We start from the raw sequence: 22,859 nt of genomic DNA, 5'->3' as shown, positions 1-22,859 counted from the left end.
GGAGAAAGATGCTGCTAGTGAGAGAAGTTAGGAATTGCAGTCCAACCCATCTGGAGGTCTGTTAAAGAGGAATACCGAGTTCCTGAACTGAATTTTTAATCAATAGAACTTTTTGGAAATGACAAAAATGGGAAGTAGTTTGATTTGTTGTTGCTAAAGATGTCAGCTAGCAAGGTTTTTTCCCGTTTTAGACGTGAGAAAAACTATGTGTGTATGCCTGTGTGCCAGTGCCCGTGATGCCAATATAGAAATATATCAGTGTTTCTTAACTTTTGCAACTTCGTTATGGGTAGATTTCAACTCCCAGAATTCTGACTGGGGAATTCTGGGAGTTGAAGTCCACATCTTAAAGTTGCAAAGTTTGAGAAACTCCGTTCTGTGCAGTATTTAGAGCAGTGTGTCTTTGAATACCAGTTGCTGAGAGAAACTACCTGGAAAAGTTGTTCCCTCTATGACCAGCCAAGGCACTTCCTGAAGCTGCTTGGTTGATCCTCAGGATAAATAGTGCACTGGATTAAACAGTCCTCAGCCTGATCCAGCAAATTCTTGTTTTCCTAGAAAAGATTCAAATCAGCTAATAACTAGAAGTAATACCTTCAAAATAATCGGCAATGATTGCTAAGACTAGAACTTCCCTATTCAGAAGCAGCCTACCTCTGTGTATCAACTTTTGGACAACAAGCAAGGAGGTTGTTTAACTTAGCCCTGCTTGAATATGTCTAATCGGGGAAGAGAAAGTGGGTAAATTATATTAACAGATTTAACAGATTAACAGAGTTGGAAGGGACCTTGTAGGTCATCTAGTCCAGTGGTCGCCAACCAGTGGGCCAGGGACCACTGGTGGTCCGTGAGAAAATTTTGGTGGTCCACAGAGAAATGTCACCCCCAAAGCACCCCCCAAAGCAATTAATCCAGACTGTGCGGGAACACAAGGCTGCTTTTGGCTGCAGCATAGAAAGCAGCAAAAGTCTTTCTTTCTTTCCCCCAAACTCTGCCAGAAATGAGTCTTTGGGACACTGTAAGGCATCCTGCTCCAAGAGGCTGTGCCGGCACAATAAGTCTCACAAAGACTCATTTCTGGCTGAGTTTGGGGGAGAAAAAGAAAGACTTCTGCTGCTTCTGCTGCTTTCCTTGCATAAAGCCAAAAGTCTCTCTCTCTCTTTCCCCCTAAGAATGGAGCTGGAGGCGGTATCTTGCAATCCCAAATAAAGAATGATCGATCGGTAGGAAAACGGGGTGGGGAATTTTCCTGCAGCCTTTTTGGGGGATTTTCCTAGGGTCTCTGCTGCTTTCTGCAGAGACCCTGGGAAAACATCAGCAAGCCCCCATAAGTCAAAATTCATATTAGTGGTCCGCAGGATTTAAAATAATGAGTTTGGTGGTCCCTGAGATCCAAAAGGTTGGCGACCCCTGATCTAGTCCAACCCCCCCCCACCCCAGCAGGAGATCCTACACCAGGTGTCCACAAACTTGGCAACTTTAAGATTTGTGGACTTGTCTACAAGTCTTAAAGTTGCCAAGTTTGGAGACCTCTGCCCTACGCCATTTCTGACAAATGGCGGTCCAAACTCTTCTTGAAAGTCTATTTCTGATCGAGCACAGCTTTTATATATATATTTTAAATAAATGGTACTTATTATTGTTAAGGTCTCATGCTGTCCTGTCAGGGATTGGTCCTGAGGAATGTTGTGAGGTAAGCAAAGATGCCTCAGGAACTCTCTCTGAACTTTCACCTCATGGCATCTTGATGGCCTCCTGCTCCTTCCCTACTTAATTGGCTAAAGTTATTCAGCACACCCAAAACATTTTCTGGAGTTTTCCAGAACTCATTGAACTTACACTCCTCGTGATCCTTCCAAGAAGCCTACGAAACAGACCAGTTGATGGTTGTTTTTATTGCAAAGGTGAGGCGGATGAATTAGCTGCTTGTGCTCCACCTGATCTGAGTTCATGGCAGGAGTGAGCTGCAGACAAGAGGTGAGGTGTAAACATCTCGATTTTCAGCTCAGTCCAATGCTAAGCTCTGTCCCATCCTTTGAGTCATTAGGCAGTTTAGAGTTTCAAGAGAATGAATTCATTCCAGGGCCGGATGGGATGACCTCCAAATGTCCTCAGTGAGAAGTTTCCTCAGATTCATGATGTCTATAACACCTGTGGTTCTTGGCACACCGCCGTTCCCCACTGCCTTCTTTTTCTGACTCCCTGGTGGGGCACACACTTTTTTCTCACGGCATCATGGAAACAGGACAAGAGCCAAGATGCTTAAGTCATTCTGGCCAGTCGAGACAGTTACGTTGGACAGAATCAAAGACTTAAAACTGTTTAGGGGTGGGGGAGCAAGATTGGAGGGGAAGCTAAAATGTGTGTAAAAATTAGAGGGAAAACATGTGCCTGTTACACAAAAAGTAGGGGGAAAGAAGCATTTCTCTCTCAGTAATGCTAGCTAGCGCTGCAAGTTGTTTAGTGAAAGCCTTTGCCAAATGATGTAGAGAACTCATTGCCACAAAACACAGTGATAATGTCAGAGCTTCAGCCAAGTCCTGGTAATAAATAACTGAATAACAGAGCTGGAAGGGACCTTGGAGGTCTTCTAGTCCAACCCCCTGCTATGCAGGAAACTCTAGAGAAAGCGTTGTCCAATCTCTTCTTAAAAGCCTCCAGTATTGGAATACCCAAAACTTCTGGTAGCAAATCTCAAGCAACTAGACTTTCTGATTTTTCTTGGAAGGCATTTTGGTTCTCATCCTCCAATCTTCCAAGAAAAACCAGAAAGTCCAGTTGCCTCTTGAAAATGCGCCTTTGGGGTAACCATGACCTGGATGACTGGGGATCTCCATAGACATTCTGGTGGCAAGCCATTCCACTGATTAATTGTTGTTCTAGTTGTTTAGCTTTCAGGAAATTTCTTCTTAGCTCTAGGTTAATTCTCTCCTTGATTAGTTTCCATCTGTTGCTTCTTTTTTTTCACAAACAAGCTACTCTTTCTCACAAAAATATCTAAGTATAAACCCATATACTTTCCTCTCTCTTCTAGAAGAGATGACATAAGGAGGAGGAGATCAGTGGAGGGGAAGAATAACAGAAAATAAAAGCAGGAGAGCTCCCAAGTTTATAAGAGTTACCACGAATGAGTTGGGTGTCCATACAGATTTTCTTAATAAAACAAAATGCATTCCAACCTTACAAAAAGAGTTGAATTCATCAAGCAAACAAAGTTCTTATCTCTCCCCACTCACTCACACAAAAGAGGTAACCTTCAGGCTAATCTTTTAAGGTTGCCTATGCTTTTCAGCATGCTTATGCTGAATATACCATCATTTGCACCATATTTTTGTTTTCAACCACTTGCTTAGTTCTTAGTAGGGGAATATAAGAAGACCTCCTCAATTCTGTTAATTACTTGGGGGAAAACACTAGAAGGTAAAAGTTTCCCTGGAGTTTCTTGACTACAAGACCCCTGCCTTTTTCTGAGTTTTTTTTCTTTCTAAAGTTCCAGTCTAGCCTATACCCTGGGATTTCTTGTTGGTCTTCCTCCAAAATACCACCCATCCATCTTACTTTGCTTTTTGACGATTAGCCAAGATCAACTAAGTGTTGGCACTTTCTGTGATATTTTTATTTTATTCTTTTATTCCACCTTTATTATTTTTATAAACAACTCAAGGCAGTATGCATACCTAATATGCCTCCTTCCTCCTTCCATCCTGTCAGGTGGTTTGGGCTGAGAGAGTGACTGGTCTAAAGTCACCTAACTGGCTTTTATGGCTAAGGCAGGAATAGACCTTGCAGTCTTCTGCTTTCTAGCTTGGCTGTCTTAACCACGAGACCAAATGTGTAAAGATGTGTAAAATGACTTTCCATCCATCTTTTATTTCTGGCAACTGTTTTCAGAAGTGTCCAGAAAGTGGTCAGGATCCTCACACTGCCTATATTCCGGACCTCTGCATCTTTCCATTGGAGTTGCTAGCAGCATTGGTTTGACTGTGACAGGAGGCAGTCAGTCATAAGGCTGGAAGGGACGCCTTCTAGTCCAACCCTTTGCCCAAGGAGGAATCCTCATACCATCTCGGACAGATGGTTGTCCAATCTTTTTCTGAAAACCTCCAACAACGGAGCACTCACAATTCCCAGAGGCACATTGTTCCGTTGTTTAATAGTCAACCATAACAACACAAGAGCACACAATAGATACAAACTCAACGTTAACCGCACCAAACTTGATTGCAGGAAATACGACTTCAGCAATAGAGTGGTCAATGTCTGGAATACTCTACCCGACTCTGTAGTTTCTTCCCCAAACCCCAAAAACTTTAACCTTAGACTGTCTACTATTGACCTCACCCCTTTCCTAAGAGGCCTGTAGGGGCGTGCATAAGCGCACCAACGTGCCTACCGTCCCTGTCCTATTGTTTCTCTTATTCTTCTTTTATTTTTCTTATATGTACCCATTTCATGTATTCACAACTATGTATACACTTATACTTATTATCTTGTAAACAATTGGCAAATCAAATAAATAAAAATAAATCAAATAAATAAATAGTTCTTACTATCAGGAAAGTCCATTTCCGTATTAGATCTCCCTCCATCCTTCTTCAACTCCTCCAAATTTAAGTAATGAACACGCTCCTTGTGGTCACCCCCATTTTTTTAGAAACCTACTCCTTCTGGAATTCCAGCTCCATTTTTTTTTTTAAAATCACTCCAGGTAGCTACTTTGCAATGTTCTTCATTTCAAAGGATTCAGTGATTCCTCATGGAGAGACCGGCCTCTGCTTCAACTCAGAATTGATTAGACGAAGAGGTCTTCCAACATGAGCGTGGAAGAAAGCCCTGTCCCTTAACTTTAACTTAGCTTACCTGTCAAACCCACAAATAAAACTAAAAAAAAAAAAATTACTTCTGTGTGTTTTATCCCCCAATTTAAAAAAATGTAGAGAAAGAAGTGACAGGGAAAAAGAGACAGAAAAATGTTGTTTATGACCCAGGCATAAACACAATGTCCTTTAAAAACGGAAAGGTTAATTTTTAGCAATTTCTCCATGCATCTCATACCTCTGTGTTATGGCAAAGTAAACTTATACAGGTAATCCTCGACTTACAAACAGTTCTTTTAATGACTGTTCAAAGTTACAATGGCCCTGAAAAATGTGACTTATGACCATTTTTCATAGTAACAAACCTTTGCAGCATCTCCACAATCATGTGGATCAAAATTCAGATGTTTGGCAAATGGTTCATACTTACGACATTTGTGGTTGTTCTGGGAACAACCCAGAACAGAACAGTTTTGCGAGCTTCTGACAAGCAAAGTCAATGGGGAAGCCAGATTCCCTTAACAACCAGGTTGCTAACTTATCAACTGCAGTGATTCACTTAACAACAGTGGCAAAAAAGTTGTAAAATGGGGCAAAACTCACTTAACAAATGTCTCACTTATGCCAGAAATTTTGGGCTCAATTTTAGTTGTAAGTCGAGGAATACCTGTAGGATGCATTACTAGTCTCAAAACTACTATCCTAGAAGCCCTCTTCATCTATACACCCCAGTTCTGCCTCTTGCTTTGGTGATAATTAGTGCTAGCATTACCTGAAGTATCTTCCAGAGCAGCTCCTCACTTTTTATTTATTTTATTTTTATTTATTTGATTTGATTTGTCAATTGCTTACAAGATAATAGGTGTAAGTATAAAACATAGCTATGAATACACATGGATACATATAAGAAAAATAAAAAATAAAAGAAACAATAGGACAGGGACGGTAGGCACGTTGGTGCACTTACGCACTCCCCTTACAGACCTCTTAGGAAAGGGGTGAGGTCAATAGTAGAAAGTCTAAGGTTAAAGTTTTTGGGGTTTGGGGAAGAAACCACAGAGTCAGCTAGAGTATTTCAGACATTGACCACTCTGTTGCTGAAGTTGTATTTTCTGCATTCAAGTTTGGTGCGGTTAACCATGAGTTTGTATCTGTTGTGTGCTCTTGTATTGTTATGGTTGAAGCTGAAGTATTCATTGACAGGTAGGACATTGCAATGTATGATTTTATATACTATACTTAGATCGGACCGAAGGCGGCATAGTTCTAGGTTTTCTAGGCCTAGAATTTCAAGTCTGGTGGCATAAGGTATTCTGCAACGAGTAGAGGAGTGGAGAACTCTTCTTGTGAAATATTTCTGGACTTTCTCAACTGTGCTAATATCAGATACGTAATGTGGGTTCCAGACTGATGAGCTGTATTCAAGTATTGGTCTAGCAAATGTTTTATATGCTCTAGTTAGTAGTGTGATATTACCAAAGAAAAAGCTACGTAGGATTAGGTTAACAACTCTTAATGCCTTTTTGGCTATGTAGTTACAGTGGGCTCTAGCACTTAGATCATTAGAAATGAGTACTCCAAGGTCCTTGACAGAGTTTGGATCATCAACAAGGTCTTGATTATTCAGCTTGTATTTTATTTTCTGATTTTTTTTGCCAATATGTAATATGTTTTCATTCTCCCCCTAATGTTGGAGTGCATGAGAACAAAGATGAGTCTTACAACCTCGGTTGCTTTATTGGCAAATAAAAAGGAAAACAAAATAAAGTCAATAGCACCACATTCTGGTCTTCTAGTGTCGTGGCTAGAAAAATCGATCTTTTTTCTGTCTCTCCTTCAGAAGATAGACCAATCTCACAAGAGAGAAATAAAATAAAATTGTATTAAAAAGAAAAGCAAATGTAAAAATCCCCTTTTAGCTTTATATGTATGCAAAAATATTCAGTAGCAAAAGATATGAAAATATACAGCTGTTCAAACCTCAGCAACTGTAAAGAATAAGCCCTCTAAAAGAAAACTAAGAAGGAAAATACAAGGCTTTAGGCAGAATGTAAAATTGATCTGCTCCTAATTTAGAGATAGCTGCACTATAAAGCAATTGCAAATTGCATAAAACAAGCAAATTACTGGTTTTACACAAAGAACATCAATACAAGAGACAAAATATTATACTTTAATACTATTAAACAAGGTAACAAAAATTAAAATTAATGCACAATTCCAACTACACTTGTTATCTATTTCTTAGGATCATCTAATACTTGAGGCTAGAGTCCACTGCTTGGACCTTTTCCAGATTTTTGGGAGTTTTCCTTTTAACAGTTGCTCAGGAAGATGCTACTCCCCCTGCACATGTGCCCACGCCCCCAGGTATGCATCCGCACCTCCCACACATGTGCACGCCCTCACCCTCATGCGCCCCACCCCCACGTATGCGTGGCAGAGACCCAAAGGCCAGCTGACCAGCGGGAGGTGTGTGTGCATGCGCAGTGGAACTGAGCTGGGGCGACAGCGCGCGTGCCCATAGAGAGGGCTCTGCGTGCCACCTGTGGCATGTGTGCCATAGGTTCGCCACCACTGGTTTAGTACATACAACCATATACATATGCGCCATGGTGGTGCAGTGGTTAGAATGCAGTACTGCAGGCTACCTGGAATTTGGCAGTTTGAATCTCACTGGGCTCAAGGTTGACTCAGCCTTCCATCCTTCCAAGGTTGGTAAAACCCAGATTGTTGGGGAAAATATGCTGACTCTGTAAGCTGCTTAGTGGTAAAGTGGTATATAAGTCTAAGTGCTATTCATATGTATGCTCGTTTGCAGTTACGGAAGCTTTATTTATTTATTAACTTTATATGCAGTCCCCCTCACTATTGAGGTGACTAGTAGTCATTCACTATTGGGCAGCTAGTACTCCTTTTTCAGATTAGTCTGAAATTTTATGGATAGTCCCCAATTTACAATTGTAATTGAGCTCCAAATTATGGTTATAAATGCCAGTCGTTAATGAGGTCCTCACATGACCTCATTATTGATTTTAAAACCTTTTTTGCAGCAGTCATTAAGTGAATGCAGTGGATGTAGAGTGAACACCACAATCATTAAGCAAAGTCTGTGACTGTTAAATGATCCCATGGTCTGCAATGCATAGTTTTTGACGGAAGCTGGAGTAAGTATCAGTTTCTGGCAAAAAAAAATTGGGGTCACTTGACTATGGGATGCTGCAAACAGCCATAAATATTTAAAATGAAAATATCTACAGACCCCTCACATCCCGGACATAAAGTGCTTCAACTCCTTCCCTCAAAACAACGCTATAGAGTACTGCACACCAGAACAACTAGACACAAGGACAGTTTTTCCCCAAAAGGCATCACCCTGCTAAACAAATAATTCCCTCAACACTGTCCAACTATTTACAAAGTCTGCACTACTATTACTATTAATCTTCTCATCACTCCTTATCATCCATCCCCTCCCACTTGTGACTGTATGACTGTAACTTTGTCGCTTATATCCTTACGATTTATATTGACTGTTTCCTAGTATGATTTGATTGCTTCTTGTACCCTATGACTATCATTAAGTGTTGTACCTGATGATTCGTGACTCCTGACCAATGTATCTTTTCTTTTATGTACACTGAGAGCATTTGCACCAAGACAAATTCCTTTTGTGTCCAATCACACTTGGCCAATAAACCTATTCTATTCTATTCTATTCTATTCTATTCTATTCTATTCTATTCTATTCTATTCTATTCTATTCTATAAATGCAGGCTATTTTGCCAAATGCCCAAAATGACCTTGGGAGAGGTAAGTGGCCTTTGGAACTTCAAATCCAAAGAAAGGTGGTCTGTTGTAACTTTGAATAATTGAGCAGTTGGTGACGAGTACCTGTAATTTCATTGGAGGCTTAGTCTATAGTATGAGTCATGATTGCCATCTTCTTTAAAAACAAAAAGTTCCTCCCGGCAGCAAAAGACACAGCAAAGCAACTGGAGCAATTGTTTTACATTTTGGGGTTCCCTTTTTGTCTTTCTACAGCTTTGATGTCGAGAATGGCTTCTCTTCAGGACGAAGTCCCCTCGGTTCCCAGACCAATCTGGGTCTGGGACTTGTTTTACAAGGCACAACGCCCCACAGCCAACGTCGGGAGTCTTTCCTCTACCGATCAGACAGCGACTATGACCTCTCCCCGAAAGCCATGTCCCGCAATTCCTCCATCAGCAGTGACATGTAAGCAGAGATAACCCCGATACATTTTTCCGTCTTTTGCTAGCAGAAAGTGAGCCTCATCAAATCACACAAAGCCCATTTCTTCGACATCCTCCGTTATGTAGAATTTCTCGATGCCTGTAAAACCAGAGCCACACTAATCAGCGTGTCTCCAAGGGACAACACTATGACTTGGGGTGTTTGCAGTCCAGCTGCTGTAAGTCTAGTGGTCAGTCTGGCTGGGATTAAAGAAAGAGCACAGAAGAGTTCTGTTTCTTTAGCATTCTGGTATTTGCAACTAGAATAACCTTCCTCAGCTTCCCATTCTTCTACGTTTGGGAACAATCCCTTGTCAAGTTCAGTGGATTTCATGCAAGGCAGTGGGACAGAGTCTTATGAAATGATACAGGGCGGGTTCTGATCCAGGTTCTGATTTCACCTGGGATATGTTGAAAGATCTGCCATAATATGGAAAGGAAATTCCAAGGCCATCTATACGTACCAGGGCAGTTACTCTAGGTTAGCTGAGGACAGGGATGTAATCTGGATAGGGCACTTCATGCTGGGTTCAGAAATTGAATCCACTTTTTGGACTTTGTAGCCATTAACATCCTTCTCTTCTCCCCCTTGCAGGCATGGAGAAGACTTGATAGTTACTCCTTTTGCACAGGTAGGTATTCTCTTTAAGGGCTGAAAGTTGTCCACCCGTGTCAATCTTGGCATGCTCTGCCCCTGTGCCCAGTTAAGAACATGTTCAGAATCGTAATGATAATGTTGGCTTTCTCCAACCTAATATGTTAACACCCCCCCAAAAAGTCACTATTGTTGTGAATTGTAGCCTTATTTCTCTGGAAAGCATCAGAATGGGAGGACGGGTTGTCCCTCATGGACCCTTCCTCACTTTTTTATTATATTTTTGAACTCTTTCTAAAAGCTATTGAACTTGTTGACCATAGTCACGTAACAGAGCTAGATATTTGGGGAATTAATGCTGCATAATTGTTTTTTTATCTGTTTTTTTTTAATCTTCCTTATCCTCCCCCCAAATTTACATGTGTAAAAATAATGAATTTCTCTGCTTCCACCATGCTATGCGTAGCTTTTCGCTTGGAGAGGGTTGTAAAGCACTATGAAGCGGTATATAAGTCTAAGCGCTATTGCTATTTTCAGGCGTCCACTCTGCGTCCCATGGATTTTTATCAACCTTCTTGCTGCCCTTAATGTACATACCTCACATACAGGTAGTTCTCGACTGACAACCCTTTGTTTAATGACTGTTAAACAGCATTGAGAAAAGTGACTTATGACCAGCCCTCACACTTATCACCCTCACAGCATCCCAATCACAATCATGTGATCAAAATTCAGGCTATTTGACAACTGGCATGTATTTACAACGGTTTGCAGTCTCCTGAGGTCACTTCCAACAAGCAAAGTCAATGGTGGAAGCTGGATTCACTTCATGACCGTACGATTCAACTGCAGTGATTTAATAACTTGCAAAAAAAAAAAAAAAAAGGCTGGTAAAATCAGGCACGACTCACTTAACAGCCTATTTGCTTAGCAATGGAAATTCAGGTCCCTGTTTGTAATTCAAGGATTACCTTGTTATATGGACTGGCATTCCCATACCCCTTTTTGGGGGATATCTCACTGTTCTGTAACAGAGTTCTGCAGGAGGAAAACATTTTGTCTCTTAAAAGAAAGGAAGTACATGGAAGAGTGAATTCACCACCTGGAGTGAGCAAGCAATTTTTCCCTCCTGGGATCCAGAGTTTTGGTACCATCTGGGAAGGAAGGTTAAAAACAGCCTCACCCTCTCCTTAATCAGAGAAGCAAGAGAAAAACTTCGATTTCTGGTAGTTGCAAGACCATTGAGAGGCAGAGTTGAGAGCCGGGGAGGAAAAGAGATTGACTAAAGACCGCAAACCCACACCTGCAAACATCACAGTATTCTCTAAAGCAGGGGTCTCCAACCTTGGCAACTTTAAGCCTGGCGGACTCCCAGAATTCCCCAGCCAGCTTAAAGTTGCCAAGGTTGGAGACCCCTGCTCTAAAGGAGGAAGGGAGTTTTCAAAATTTGTATGAAGGGAGGCCTCCTAAGTGATTACATCCTTTCGGGCTTGGATTATATAACCTGGTCAGTTAAAGACCAAGAGCATAAAATATGTGAGACCAATTCCATAGTCGCCTCTTAAAACCCTGTGGTGGGATCGACCCTGAGGCCACCACCTCGTAGTCATAGGAGGCCAAACTTATTATGAGGTGCAGCGAATCCTCAATTTCAGGTGGCACAGGAGACAACTCCAATATTTAATCAAGTGGAAGGGCTGCCTCTTATCAGAGGCATCTTGGGTAAAAAGAGTAGGAATGTCCAAGCCGATCGCCTTGTAGCAAGATTCCATGCAGAAAATCCAACCAAGCCAGGGGTGGTGATTCGTGAACATAAGTTCTAGACCTGCAATAAATTTGTTTTCTTTTTCTGCTGTAAAGGTAACCTTCAAAAAGTTAGGGCAGCTGAATGTCAACTAAAAATACTTCTCTGGTCTTTTTAGTTGTCAGCAAAAAGGGAGTGGGGGAAAGCAGTGCATTCCTTAAAGCAGTGATCCCCAACCTTTTTACGCTGCGGCCCGGTACCGGCATCAGCTGGGCGCCGTGGCCCGGTACCGGCATCAGCTGGGCGCCACCATCTTTTTTATGAAACGTGCTTCCGATGAGCTTTCTACCGGAAAAGCTCACCGGAAGTGCTGGCGCCGCCATCTTTTTTATGAAGCGTGCTTCCGGTGAGCTTTCTGCCGGAAAAGCTCACCGGAAGCACTTTTTCATCAAAAAGATGGCGGTGCCCAGCAAGCCAGCAGCCCGGTAGGACTTGTTCCGGACCAGTACCGGTCTGCGGACCGGTGGTTGGGGACCCCTGCCTTAAAGGCTTCAGATAATGGCTTTGGCAACTGGCGGGCAAAATTATGACTGGAGAGCATGATTGATGACGCTTGGCTATGGATGTGTCTCATTGGAGAATATACATCCAGGGGGTGGGGGGAAGACCAGGGTCAAGGGTGAGATGAATGATGTGTCAAAGTCGGCTGCAACCGACTTTGTCAACTCCTAATAAATCAATCTTTTTTACTCAGAGATGCGGCTAGAGACTTATGATTTGAATGGGGGGTGCATGTTGGAGTCCTGACAGCCATATATGGTTGATTCTGAGGGATGCTCTTCTTCCCCCACTTGCAGGTCTTGGCCAGCCTGAGGACAGTTCGTAGCAACTTTGCTGTCTTGACCCACCTCCGGGAACATGTCTGCAACAAGTGAGTGACGGGTTCGAGGGGGGGTGGGTGGGTGGGTGGGAAGGAAGGAAGGAATCATGTGGGGACTGGGCAATTAAAAGGGTGGTGAAACTGTGCCCCACTTTGGCATTCAATCAACCTGCAGAAACCCTTTTTATGATCCTGTAGCTTTTTCTGCATGATGGTTTGGCAAAGCAAAAGCGCATATAGAAGGAAGGCACCGTCTCTGGGGTCTCGTCTTTTTGTCCTCCCTATCGGGTACAAAGATACCTCAAGCACCGTTTGTAAGGACCGTGTTCTCATGACACTCCGTCTGCTGCAGAAATAGAAGCTGTTACAGTGAAATTTTCTCCGTTCTCCTGATATATAACCTGATGGTACGTACCAGAGGTGGTATTCAGCAGGTTCTGACCAGTTCTGGAGAACCGATAGCAGAAATTTCAAATAGTTTGGAGAACCGGCACCTCTGACTGGCTCCGCCCCCCATCCTGAGTCCCAGCTGATCGGCTGGGTCTTTTTTTGTTGCCCTGCACAGGAGAACGGAGCTGGAAAGCAGGTTAGTGGGGTGGAGAGGAAATGGGATTTTGCAGTAACCTTCTCCTGCCACGCCCACCAAGCCACGCCTTGCCCACTATGCCATGCCCACAGAACTGGTAGTAAGAAATTTTGAATGCCACCACTGGTACGTACCATTAGTCTATCTTGAGGATGTTATTGGCGATCGTGCGGTCCAGAACTTGGGTTTGCTGAACTTCTGTTGCCTGCTTAAGACTATTGCAGCACAGAGACATACCCATTGTGTCCCTGGGCCCTGCTCTCTGGGGCCGTTTTGGCTTTCATTGCAAGAATTTGGGCACTTGGCTTTCATGGAGGCATCAAGCTGTGGTGGCACAGTGGTCAGAAGGCTACTTCTGGTGGCTGCCAGCTGCCAGCAGTTAAGGCAATTCAAGTCTCAACAAGCTCAAGATTGACTCAGCCTTTCATCCTTCCAAGTTGGGTAAAGTGAGGACCCAGATTGTTGGGGGCAATCTGTTGACTCTATCAACCACTTAGAGAGGGCTCTAAAGCACTGTGAAGTGGTATATACATCTAAGTGCTGTTGTTACCCACATAACCCTCAACTGTTTCATTTTATGAATATGGGTCTTCCAGTTTTCTGGAAAACTGGCAACCTGACTTTTGGCAGACTTGTCAACAACTAATAGAATTGTATGTACGAAAGAGCGGTCTGTATTAACAAGGGAAGACACATCTCATTGACCATACTCCCAAATAAACATATTACAGGATGTTTTTTTTTTTGCTAGTCCTAACAAGTACAGGTTTTGCATGGTCATTATTCTCCTAGTGTTATCTTTTTTTGTGTGGGGGGTACCCCAATTTTAACTACTCTAATGCATTCTTGTGTGTCCTGTGGGGGCTACCAGTTGCAGCCTCCATCTTTAATAGATTCCTGGGCTGTGAAAAAAAAATGAAAGAGCAAGTTCCCTTTTTCCCACAGAAATATTGATTTTCCAGAAGACTCTTCCCATGTTTAAAAAAAAAGGAACACCACCAACAGAGGCGGAGATGTTGGAGGGAGCAGGATGATGCAGAATAGAGCTCCACTGATGTAGCTGTGAGCTCTTCCCAACTGACAGGCTGTGTTGTTTTCCTTCCCTCCCCCTCACCAGAAAAAAATATGACTCTTGACATGAACTCCATCTCCAGAAGACTGATATTCCCATGTCAAGAGAACAAACTAAGAAAAAAAAATATATCCAGTCCGAGGGGCCCATGAGAGTAGCAGTGTGATAGGGAAAGAAGTGAGCTTTTTTCTGCTCCTTTCTACGACCACCAATCTGTCAGCTGGACTTGCTGATCTCCAAAGACCAACAATCAATGTTCTCTTAGGCTATAAGTGGCTAAACCCTCCATTCCAGGCACAAATTGGAGTGCCTCATCTTTGTGCCATCGGGCCACATCTAATGGAGAGCGATTCGTGATTGTTTTTCCCATCGGTAGGAGACACATGATGGGAGAGGAAAGGGAGCCGGGGAATTAAATCTGCACCGGAGCATCCCTTCCCAGCCGGGTTTCTGAGGCACAGTGAAGCTTACCTGTTGGCCTACTTTTCTTCTGATTCGGAGGAATGCTGATTTAATACAGCTAGGAACATCCACAGTGCCACAGGGTGCTGGGTTGTGCAGCTCCAAACAGAGGGAACATAACAAGAAACAGAGACAAAGGTGGGAAGTACATTTCTAGGGTGAGGATGAAATTCAACCACCTCGGCCCACCTCAGGAGAGGTGGTAGGGACGATTTGAATCGGTAAAAAATCGCCCCTGGTTGCGATTACTATTATACCAAGCATACCAAGCCACGCCCACAGAGCCGGTAGGGAAAATTTTTGAATTTCACCAGCAACTGTGTCCCAGGCGGAGGTCAAAACAGGTAAGATGGCAGATGCAAGGTCACAATGCAACAAGGCCCACATGCCTACAGGAAGGGTTCAGAAAAGCAAAGTGGGTCACTACAACCATGAGACTGGAGGGGCAAAGGGATGCAGCTTGCATTCATGACGACAAGATGCCCGTCTCTGCCATCTTGCCTGTTTCGACCAGAGGGAAGGAAAACTTCACGACGTGAGAGCTACTTTTGTCCCAGTTTTCTGAAAGAGAGAGAAGTAGGGAAGACATTTCACAATTCTGCTCCCATCTAAAATTGTACTTCTTTGAAGTACAACCTCTTGGCATATTGGCAGAGCTAATTTTCAAGTAAATTTGCTTAGGAATGCAACCTTCTTTAAATTAGAGCTTAATGGTTCAATTATAATTTGTATGCCGGTAACCATACTGTAATCCTACATGTGGGGGTGGGGGAAGATGCACTCTTGAGTAAGTAGCTTGTTGGGGGGACTTTTCCCCTCTCTCCACCACCAGCCACAGAGGCCTGCAGGGTTTCAGGGAAGCTTAACTTTATGCTATATTTTGCAGGCGAACATCTGGTCCCATCAATCCCCACTCTACCTCTAAGGTCAATCTATCAGGTAAACCCTCTCAGCTGTCTCTGTGTTGTTTTTCTTCCCCCCCCCCTTTTTTTTCAAAGTATTCTCCTTGAAGTGCATAAGCGCACCAACGTGCCTACCGTCCCTGTCCTATTGTTTCTCTTATTCTTTTATTTTTCTTATATGTACCCATTTCATGTATTCACAACTATGTATACACTTATACTTATTATCTTGTAAACAATTGGCAAATCAAATAAATAATAAAATAAAATAAAATAAATAAATAAAATAAAGTAAAATGGCCTCACCTTGTGAGGTGGCCCATATTACAAACTGGGAAGCTCATAAGCTTGTAAAAGGAAATCAGCTGACTTGGATCCAACTAGGTCTGCCTCATTCAGCGCCTGGCTTTCAAGAGAGGCCAATCAGATGCTTCCACAAAGTCTTCCAGAGAGACGCATAGGCAGATGGCCTTCCATGGTTGTTCCCAGTCACTGACACTCAGAGCTAGGCTGCCTCTGACTATAGAAGTCTCAGCCTTCTTCAATCATGGCTTAACAGCTATTAATAGATCTTCCCTGCTGAATTGGTCAAAATGGGCAAAGAGTTTCATAAGCTAAGCCCTGCGCACAAAAAAGCTTTTTTTTAAAAAAAATAAAAAAATAGGTTAGCTGGTTAAATTGGAGATGCTGCAGACTCCTTTTTTTTGTGAGGCGCGAGGAAAAAACAGCCCTGTGTCTATATGTTCCTGCAGGATTTTACTTCTCTCACCCCTCACTTTAGTTGCTTCACCTGACCCCCCTCACCTCTGTGCTTTACCTTTTCCCATGTCTGAATATTGCGAAAGGATGATTTGCCCTTTTCCAAGTGAATTTGTGCCACAGAAGTTCAGGACTAAACATTCGGGGAGGCTCCTCGTGGCTTGTGTCTGTGCAGTGTCAGCAGGCAACTGTATTAAAGCCGTGGAAAAGAAAAGAAAAGGGGAAAAAAAAAAAGGTTTCTTCTTCCTAAAGAGAAAAGTGGAGGGGGGGGTGGTGGAGAGAGATGATTGGTGATACCAGCTCCTTTTCATGCATTGTGCATGAGAGTAGTATTGAGGCCCGCCTGCTGCAGGTGATTCTAACGGGAGCCTCCCAGGGCCTGCCTTGCCCCCCCCCCCACACACCACCCCTGTGGGCTACTTGCCCGCCCACCCCTACCCGCCACACACCCCCTCAGCCTCTGCAGTCTGTGTTTACTCTGGGCTGCCCTCTCCCTGCCCCTCCTTCTCTGGCTCTGTTTCATGCTACCTCTGCGGCGGGTGGAACGTCTCCAATTGACGTCAGTTGTTCCATTATTCAAAAACGCTCTCTTTCAGCTGGTCTCTGCGGCCCCACAAGAGACAGGCCCTTCTGATGGGCAGCCCTTCCTTCCCTGCCTCGGGGCAACCTGAACTACCTCTCCCTCTCTCTCTCCTGCATTCTGCTAAACCTTTGGCCGACCCCTGACATCGGGCAAAGGGGTTCCAGAAGCATATATCAACCTCCCTGGGCTTGTCTGACAGAAGGCAGGGGATGCCATAGAGGCACATGCTGCAGTAAATTGAGGGGGGGGGATATTTGATGGCTCCCAGTGAGATAGGGTTAATGTGAGGGGGAGGCAACTTATATATCAATGCTATGGCCAAGCACTCTTTAGCAGGATTCCTAGGCTGTGGCATTCAAAAGTCCTAGAATGAAAAGGAGGAAAGCCTCTTTTACTTCCTTATCCCTTTCTCGTCTTTGCTTCCTTATCTTGCCCCTTTGGACAATGTCAGGGCAGCCTAAAGCCAGGATTTTGTACCAAAATTCAGTGTTTGGTTGATCATGATATACTGAATAAGTATAACTCCTTGCTTCACACATAATGCTAAGCCACTATGAATGAGCTTGTACGTTGAAGCAAAAACAAACTAAATTTAGCCTTCTATGAGGCATGAGCCCAGAAAAGGTTGAAATGTAGATTATAAGCTCCTTGAGAGCAAAGACCTATCCCATCTTATTTCTCTAGCCCTGTTTTTCTCAGCCTCAGCAACTTTAAGATGTATGGACTTCCATCTCCCACAATTCCCCAGCCAAAGTTGCTGAGGTTCACAAACTTTGCTCCAGCCATTTAAAATATATGCAAACTACATTTCCAGCAGGCATTCAAAGTCCAAACTGCTGCTTCAAGTAATTATAGACTAAAATTACAGGATAAAAGAGCTAATGTTAACAAAAGAAAATCTCAAAAGCAAATTAAAAATATTAGGATTGTAACCCTTAAGGATATTGGTCCAAAATAAGAGCATTTATTTATGTTGCAGAAACTCTGTTATAAATCACTAATACTTTTTTTCTGGCAATCCCATGTGGATTAGCATCGTGTTCCCTGAAGAGGCTAATATAATATTCTGAATCAAATGATCCTGATTACTGTGGATTTGCTTCCCAGCTGATTCCAAATATTACAACTGGGATCTTCGATAACTCTAAAATATTACCCTATTTATTTAGCCTCCACCTTCATAGTTCTGAGAGGATGTCATACATGTGAGCCACAAAAAATAAAAGCTGGACCATTTTTTCAAACTAGAACCAGTTTTTAGAATGTACCAATGTGGTTTCCACCTAGGGCTACCCAGGTTATTGGCAGTTTTGAACCTAATTTTCAGATGTGTGTGGAGACTCAACAGTGCCACTCCTTAATGTGGCATTGACATGCCTTCAAGATGGCATTTTCAGTGATGCTCTTTGCATTTCATAGAGGATGCCTACCAAAAGTTGGCTGTCGAGACCTTGGAAGAGTTAGACTGGTGCCTGGATCAGCTGGAGACTTTGCAAACACGTCATTCAGTCAGTGAGATGGCTTCCAACAAGGTAAGACATTCAACCCGGGTTGGGATTCAACTCCAAAGACAGAAGTTCCCCTCTTTCTCTCTTTCTTGACCATTGTCAACCTTGGGTATCAGTTCCCCTTTGGGCAGAGAACTGGTTGTTGTGTTATGACCATGGAGTTGGTTTCTTTTTTAAAAAAAATGCATATAAAGTTTTGCAAGAAAAGAGGAAGCCAAGGAAATGATGCAGGCTTTTTGCTTGAAGCAGATTAAAATCTGGGGAACAGCTGAAAGTTGAGAAATGGGGTTGCTGCTTAGAACATTCCACAACCCACCTTTGTAAAACAATTTTATGTTAGTCCAGAAGTCTGCAACCCCTGTTTGTCCAGTGCAAACAGGGGTTGTCCAGTTCTTCCCAAAATATATCCCTGTGCTGTTGCAACTAGAGAGTTGGGGAAGGCCTGCTCTGGGCCACATTGGCCATCAACCAGTGCCTTTCCCCAAGTTCACTCTGAAGAGAAGCATTAGTGAACTTCCTGAAGGGAAGCCTTAGTTGACCAGTTGTACAAATAAACAAACCATGATATAGGTCAGAAGAGATCGGAAGTGACTGCTATAAATAACTTTTATGTATTTAAGCAGGAAAAAAAAAATACCAGAGAAGACAGTTGAGGAGAAATAAAAGTACGGCTCAGTATTCAAAATGCTAAAATGGCTGGCAACTTTTATTGCCTTTCATTCAAAGCAATAAAAATTCTTTCATTTTTTTTATACACTCCCAGTTTCTGATCCATTGATTCCAACAGAGTGGAAAATAATAATGAAAAAAAAAAAAGATACACTGTGCTGGAAGCCAGTCAAAAGTGAGTGTCTGTATGGCGGACACTCCAAACCATGAGAGTGGGGTAATACCCTCCCATTTGCAAGGTTAATATGACGATCTGCTGGCTTAATACAATGACCTGGAGCATAAACCAAACACTGCCAAGCTACCCAATTCAGTTTTAGCTCAAGATGTCCAGCCTATCTGTGGGGCAGAAAGACAGGGATATTTTTAAATAAGTGTCCTTCCCTTGTAACTTTTAGAACCTGAAAAAGAGCAGCCTTCCCTCGTGTCACTGTGAGCCCTTTTTACATAAAAAAGAGCCTTTTCCAGTCTTTGTCCACCCTAGGAAGAACACTCTCTCCAATTGGCAATGGTTTTCTTGAAGAAGGTGGAATGCGGGGAGGGGGTTATATCTCCCAGTATTCCTCTTCCGTGGTCCCTCTGAAAAGCCTTGGCTGTTGCTAAACAGAGTTTTTGGAAGCAACTTCCATGCTCTGTTGTGCCTGGGCACCACTGGGGTTAAAGCAAATCGCCTTCCTCAGAGGCTCTGCCAGCCAATCGGAGAGTTGAGCTGGCTCCAGCCTCTGTGGCTGTGGCTTCTGATTGGAAGGCAGCAGAAAGGAGAGGTACCTGATGCTGGAGCAGCCTTTGGTACATCCATGGAAGAACCTTTCTTCGGCGGTAATGCAGGGGGGGAGTTTGTCCCCCTCCTCAGCTTCTGTCCTGACTCTCAGCCTTGCAGACAAGTCCTAGGTTTCCTTGTTGCAGAGCTTGGGACGGTAGTTGGGGCCCCTTGGTAGGAGCATCCGTGGTCTGACTAGGGCGCCTCAGAGAGAAGGGTGGGCTCGCACACAAGCTGCACTTTTGGCGTTGCGATGCCTGACGCCAGCACTTCGTTGTTCGCATTCTGGGACAGCAGCATCAAGGTAAGTGGGGACTCCCTGACCAAATGTAACTCTTGGAAAATCTCTCCAGCAAGAGGTGCAGGAAAGGGGTTTTGCCGCTGCAAAGATTTACTCACAGACACAAAACATCAAACACACACACATACGTACGCACACCCCTAAATGCATGCTGTTCTGCAGCAGTGGGGTTGCCTTTCTCTCTCTCTCTCTCTCTCTCTAATTGTTCAGGTATCCTCTCCTTATCTCAGGAGCTGACGGGAGGTTTCTGCTTTTGGTACATCAGTAATGCTTTTATTTTTATTTTTAACCTTGTTGAAAATACTCTCAAAGGAACTCTGTGAAACTGGCTGAATAATGCCGTCAGCCAGACGAAACAGGACTTCTGGGGGGGAGGGGGGTGTCCCCCTCCCCACATAATATGTCACTTGATGAAGAGACATTTATAAAAGAAGCTTATTTCAAAGTGGGCAAAAAAAAAAATACAATCAAGGCAATTGTGTGTGTTTTAAGTTATACAGAACTCTTCTTCCCACCAGCTGAATTTTTAAACAATTCTAGAAAAGGACCAGGTGCATTAATCCACATTGTAGAATATAACTCCACATTGTCTCACATAAGTATAATACTTTTTCATTAAGGTGAATCCTATAAGAGGATGGAAGGCTTCTTTCAGTATGGATGACATCTGACTTGGAATTAGGTCATGTTGGAGAAAAGCCGTAAAATATACAACATGAATGTATCTTTGCATTTATCACCCAATTCTTTATGGAGTTTCTTGGGTATTCTCCTCTTTTCCAGAAATAAAAATGAATTTTTACACTAGTTTTGAAGCAAGATTTTTGAGCTCACCTTTGAGGTTTGAAAATTTTCAAATTTTCACTTTTAAAAATGTAAAATTGAAGATTTATTTAGGATTTGTGCAATCAGAATTCCCCAAGTCATTGTTTTTTTAAATTTTCTTTGATGTTTCTTCTTCTCCTATGGCCATACATGCTACCAGTAATGCGCATAATTTAAAAGCTTACAAAATAACGAGAAGATAGATAATACATTTGTAGCTCATCAAAAGACTTTGATGTGGTTTAGCTTTTCCAGTGCACATTTCAACATTTGCTTTCTTTTGACTCATTTTCATGTCTCAGGTACTATGCTAACTCGATACCTATTATTTTAATGTTTAGAAATCAAAGTGGATGGACATCTTTGCTTGCAATTTGGCAATGCTTTCTCAGATTCTGAACATAACCAGAAGCCAGCTGAGAAAATTCAGAAATTAAGAAGTACAGATATTTTTCTGCTGTTGAAGTACCTTATTTGAAATATCTTTCCTTGCCACTGATCTCTTTCTTTAACAATGGCCTCCTGTTCAATGGTATCTTTAAGACCAGGCACATGGGATTCAGATGCTCCTGATGCAAATGCTGTGATGGATCCTTACAGGTTGATGATTTCCCCTCCTTTCTGTCTCTAGTTTAGAAGAATGCTCAATCGAGAACTGACACACCTCTCGGAAACAAGCCGTTCTGGAAACCAGGTATCCGAGTACATCTCCAACACATTCTTGGGTGAGTCATCAGCTTTATGGTCTTCAAATGCGATTTTTGAGGAAATTGTTAAATTGATATGGAAGAGTAAGGACAGTCACTTCTCTAAGGGGAGGCAGACGTAAACTGTTAAAGAAATGTTATTTCCGAGCAGTAGCTTTAGCAATAGGCCTTAAAGATCTTTAGAAATACAAGTGAAAAATACTGAATTCTTTTGCAGTATTTTCGGATTCCAGGTTTCTAGAAAAACTAGCATCCTTCTTGTGAGGTTATCACTATTCTCTTTTAGAACACCATAAAGAGAAATCTTGGAGAGTTGTGCTGTAGCAAACCTACCAAGCTGTCTAGTGCAGTATTCTGTTCCTACAGTGACGAACCGAACATCACTGGGAATTCTATAATAAAGACATAAATGCTATCTTCTTCATGTACAAGCTGAGTTCCTGACCGTACAAGTTGACAACCAGTGGAACAGACTGCCACATGAAGTGATCAGTTCTTCTCTAAAAATCTTCAAGAAAAGGCTAGATATTCAACAGCATAGATGTACTAGTGCAGGGATAGGGAAAATTGGCTCTTTTATCACTTATGGACTTCAACTCCCAGAATTCCTGAGTGAGCCATAAAAGGTTCCCCATCCCTGGCCTATGTCCTGCATTTGTATATTAAACAGTCCCATTCAAGTCAAAAATTGATTTCCCCAACAACTGAAAAACCAGTAGGCCAGGGATGGGGAACCTTTTATGGCTCACTCAGGAATTCTGGGAGTTGAAGTCCATAAGTGATAGAAGAGCCAAGTTTCCCTACCCCTGTACTAGTGGATCCTGTACTGAGCAGGAAGTTGGAGTAGGTCCTTCCAGCTCTATTCTGTATTTTGCCATAATGAGTATTCAGAACTGTAGTTCCACCTGATATTGGTGGTGACATACACCTCAATAACGGACAATCTCATTCTTGTCTAATCTCCTTTTTAAACGATCCGAGTCGGCATGCATCACTGTGACTTGGGAACACCGAACACCATAGTTAAACTTTTTGTTTGCTGAAAAGTGGTTCCCTTAATTAGTCCCAAATATCTTATCATTAAATTTCTCTTCCTAAGAGATCCATTATCTACCATTACTGCATTTTGACTATTCTAGTACACCTCTAGCATATCTCCTCTAATGTATATCTTTTTTATCTAAATTCCCCAGCTTTTTACATATTTTACTTATTTTCCTGATAGCGAATTAGCTTTAGCCCTACATTGTTTTGGCTATTCTTTCCTGCACCTTTTCCAGTACTATTAAAAAATTATATTAAATGCAGCAACTGTATACTAGAAGTATGAAGCTAGTAGCATCATTCATTAATTCAATTTCTATAGCCGTCCTATTCAACCAAGTGACTCTGGGCAGCTTACAATCTAACATGATAAAGCAATTTAAAAAATATT

At 42.5% G+C, this 22,859-nt stretch overlaps 1 protein-coding gene across 1 annotated transcript in view; it reads left to right on the top strand.

Annotated features, from left to right (window-relative positions):
• PDE4C (phosphodiesterase 4C) overlaps positions 1 to 22,859 on the top strand; it is a 60,408-nt gene that overhangs the window by 9,351 nt on the left and 28,198 nt on the right. Inside the window, exons 2-7 of the mRNA XM_026670964.2 lie at positions 8,863 to 9,054; positions 9,667 to 9,703; positions 12,268 to 12,341; positions 15,297 to 15,349; positions 18,074 to 18,186; positions 21,349 to 21,442. Of these exons, the coding sequence (XP_026526749.2) occupies positions 8,863 to 9,054; positions 9,667 to 9,703; positions 12,268 to 12,341; positions 15,297 to 15,349; positions 18,074 to 18,186; positions 21,349 to 21,442 (563 nt within the window). The remainder of the gene's footprint in view (positions 1 to 8,862; positions 9,055 to 9,666; positions 9,704 to 12,267; positions 12,342 to 15,296; positions 15,350 to 18,073; positions 18,187 to 21,348; positions 21,443 to 22,859) is intronic.

This window comes from Notechis scutatus, chromosome 1, assembly GCF_049901735.1.
Source record: "Notechis scutatus isolate UNSWTSFEM ecotype Mainland chromosome 1, rNotScu1.2, whole genome shotgun sequence".
Lineage (NCBI taxonomy): Eukaryota > Metazoa > Chordata > Lepidosauria > Squamata > Elapidae > Notechis > Notechis scutatus.
This window is presented reverse-complemented; position numbering and strand designations above follow the sequence as displayed.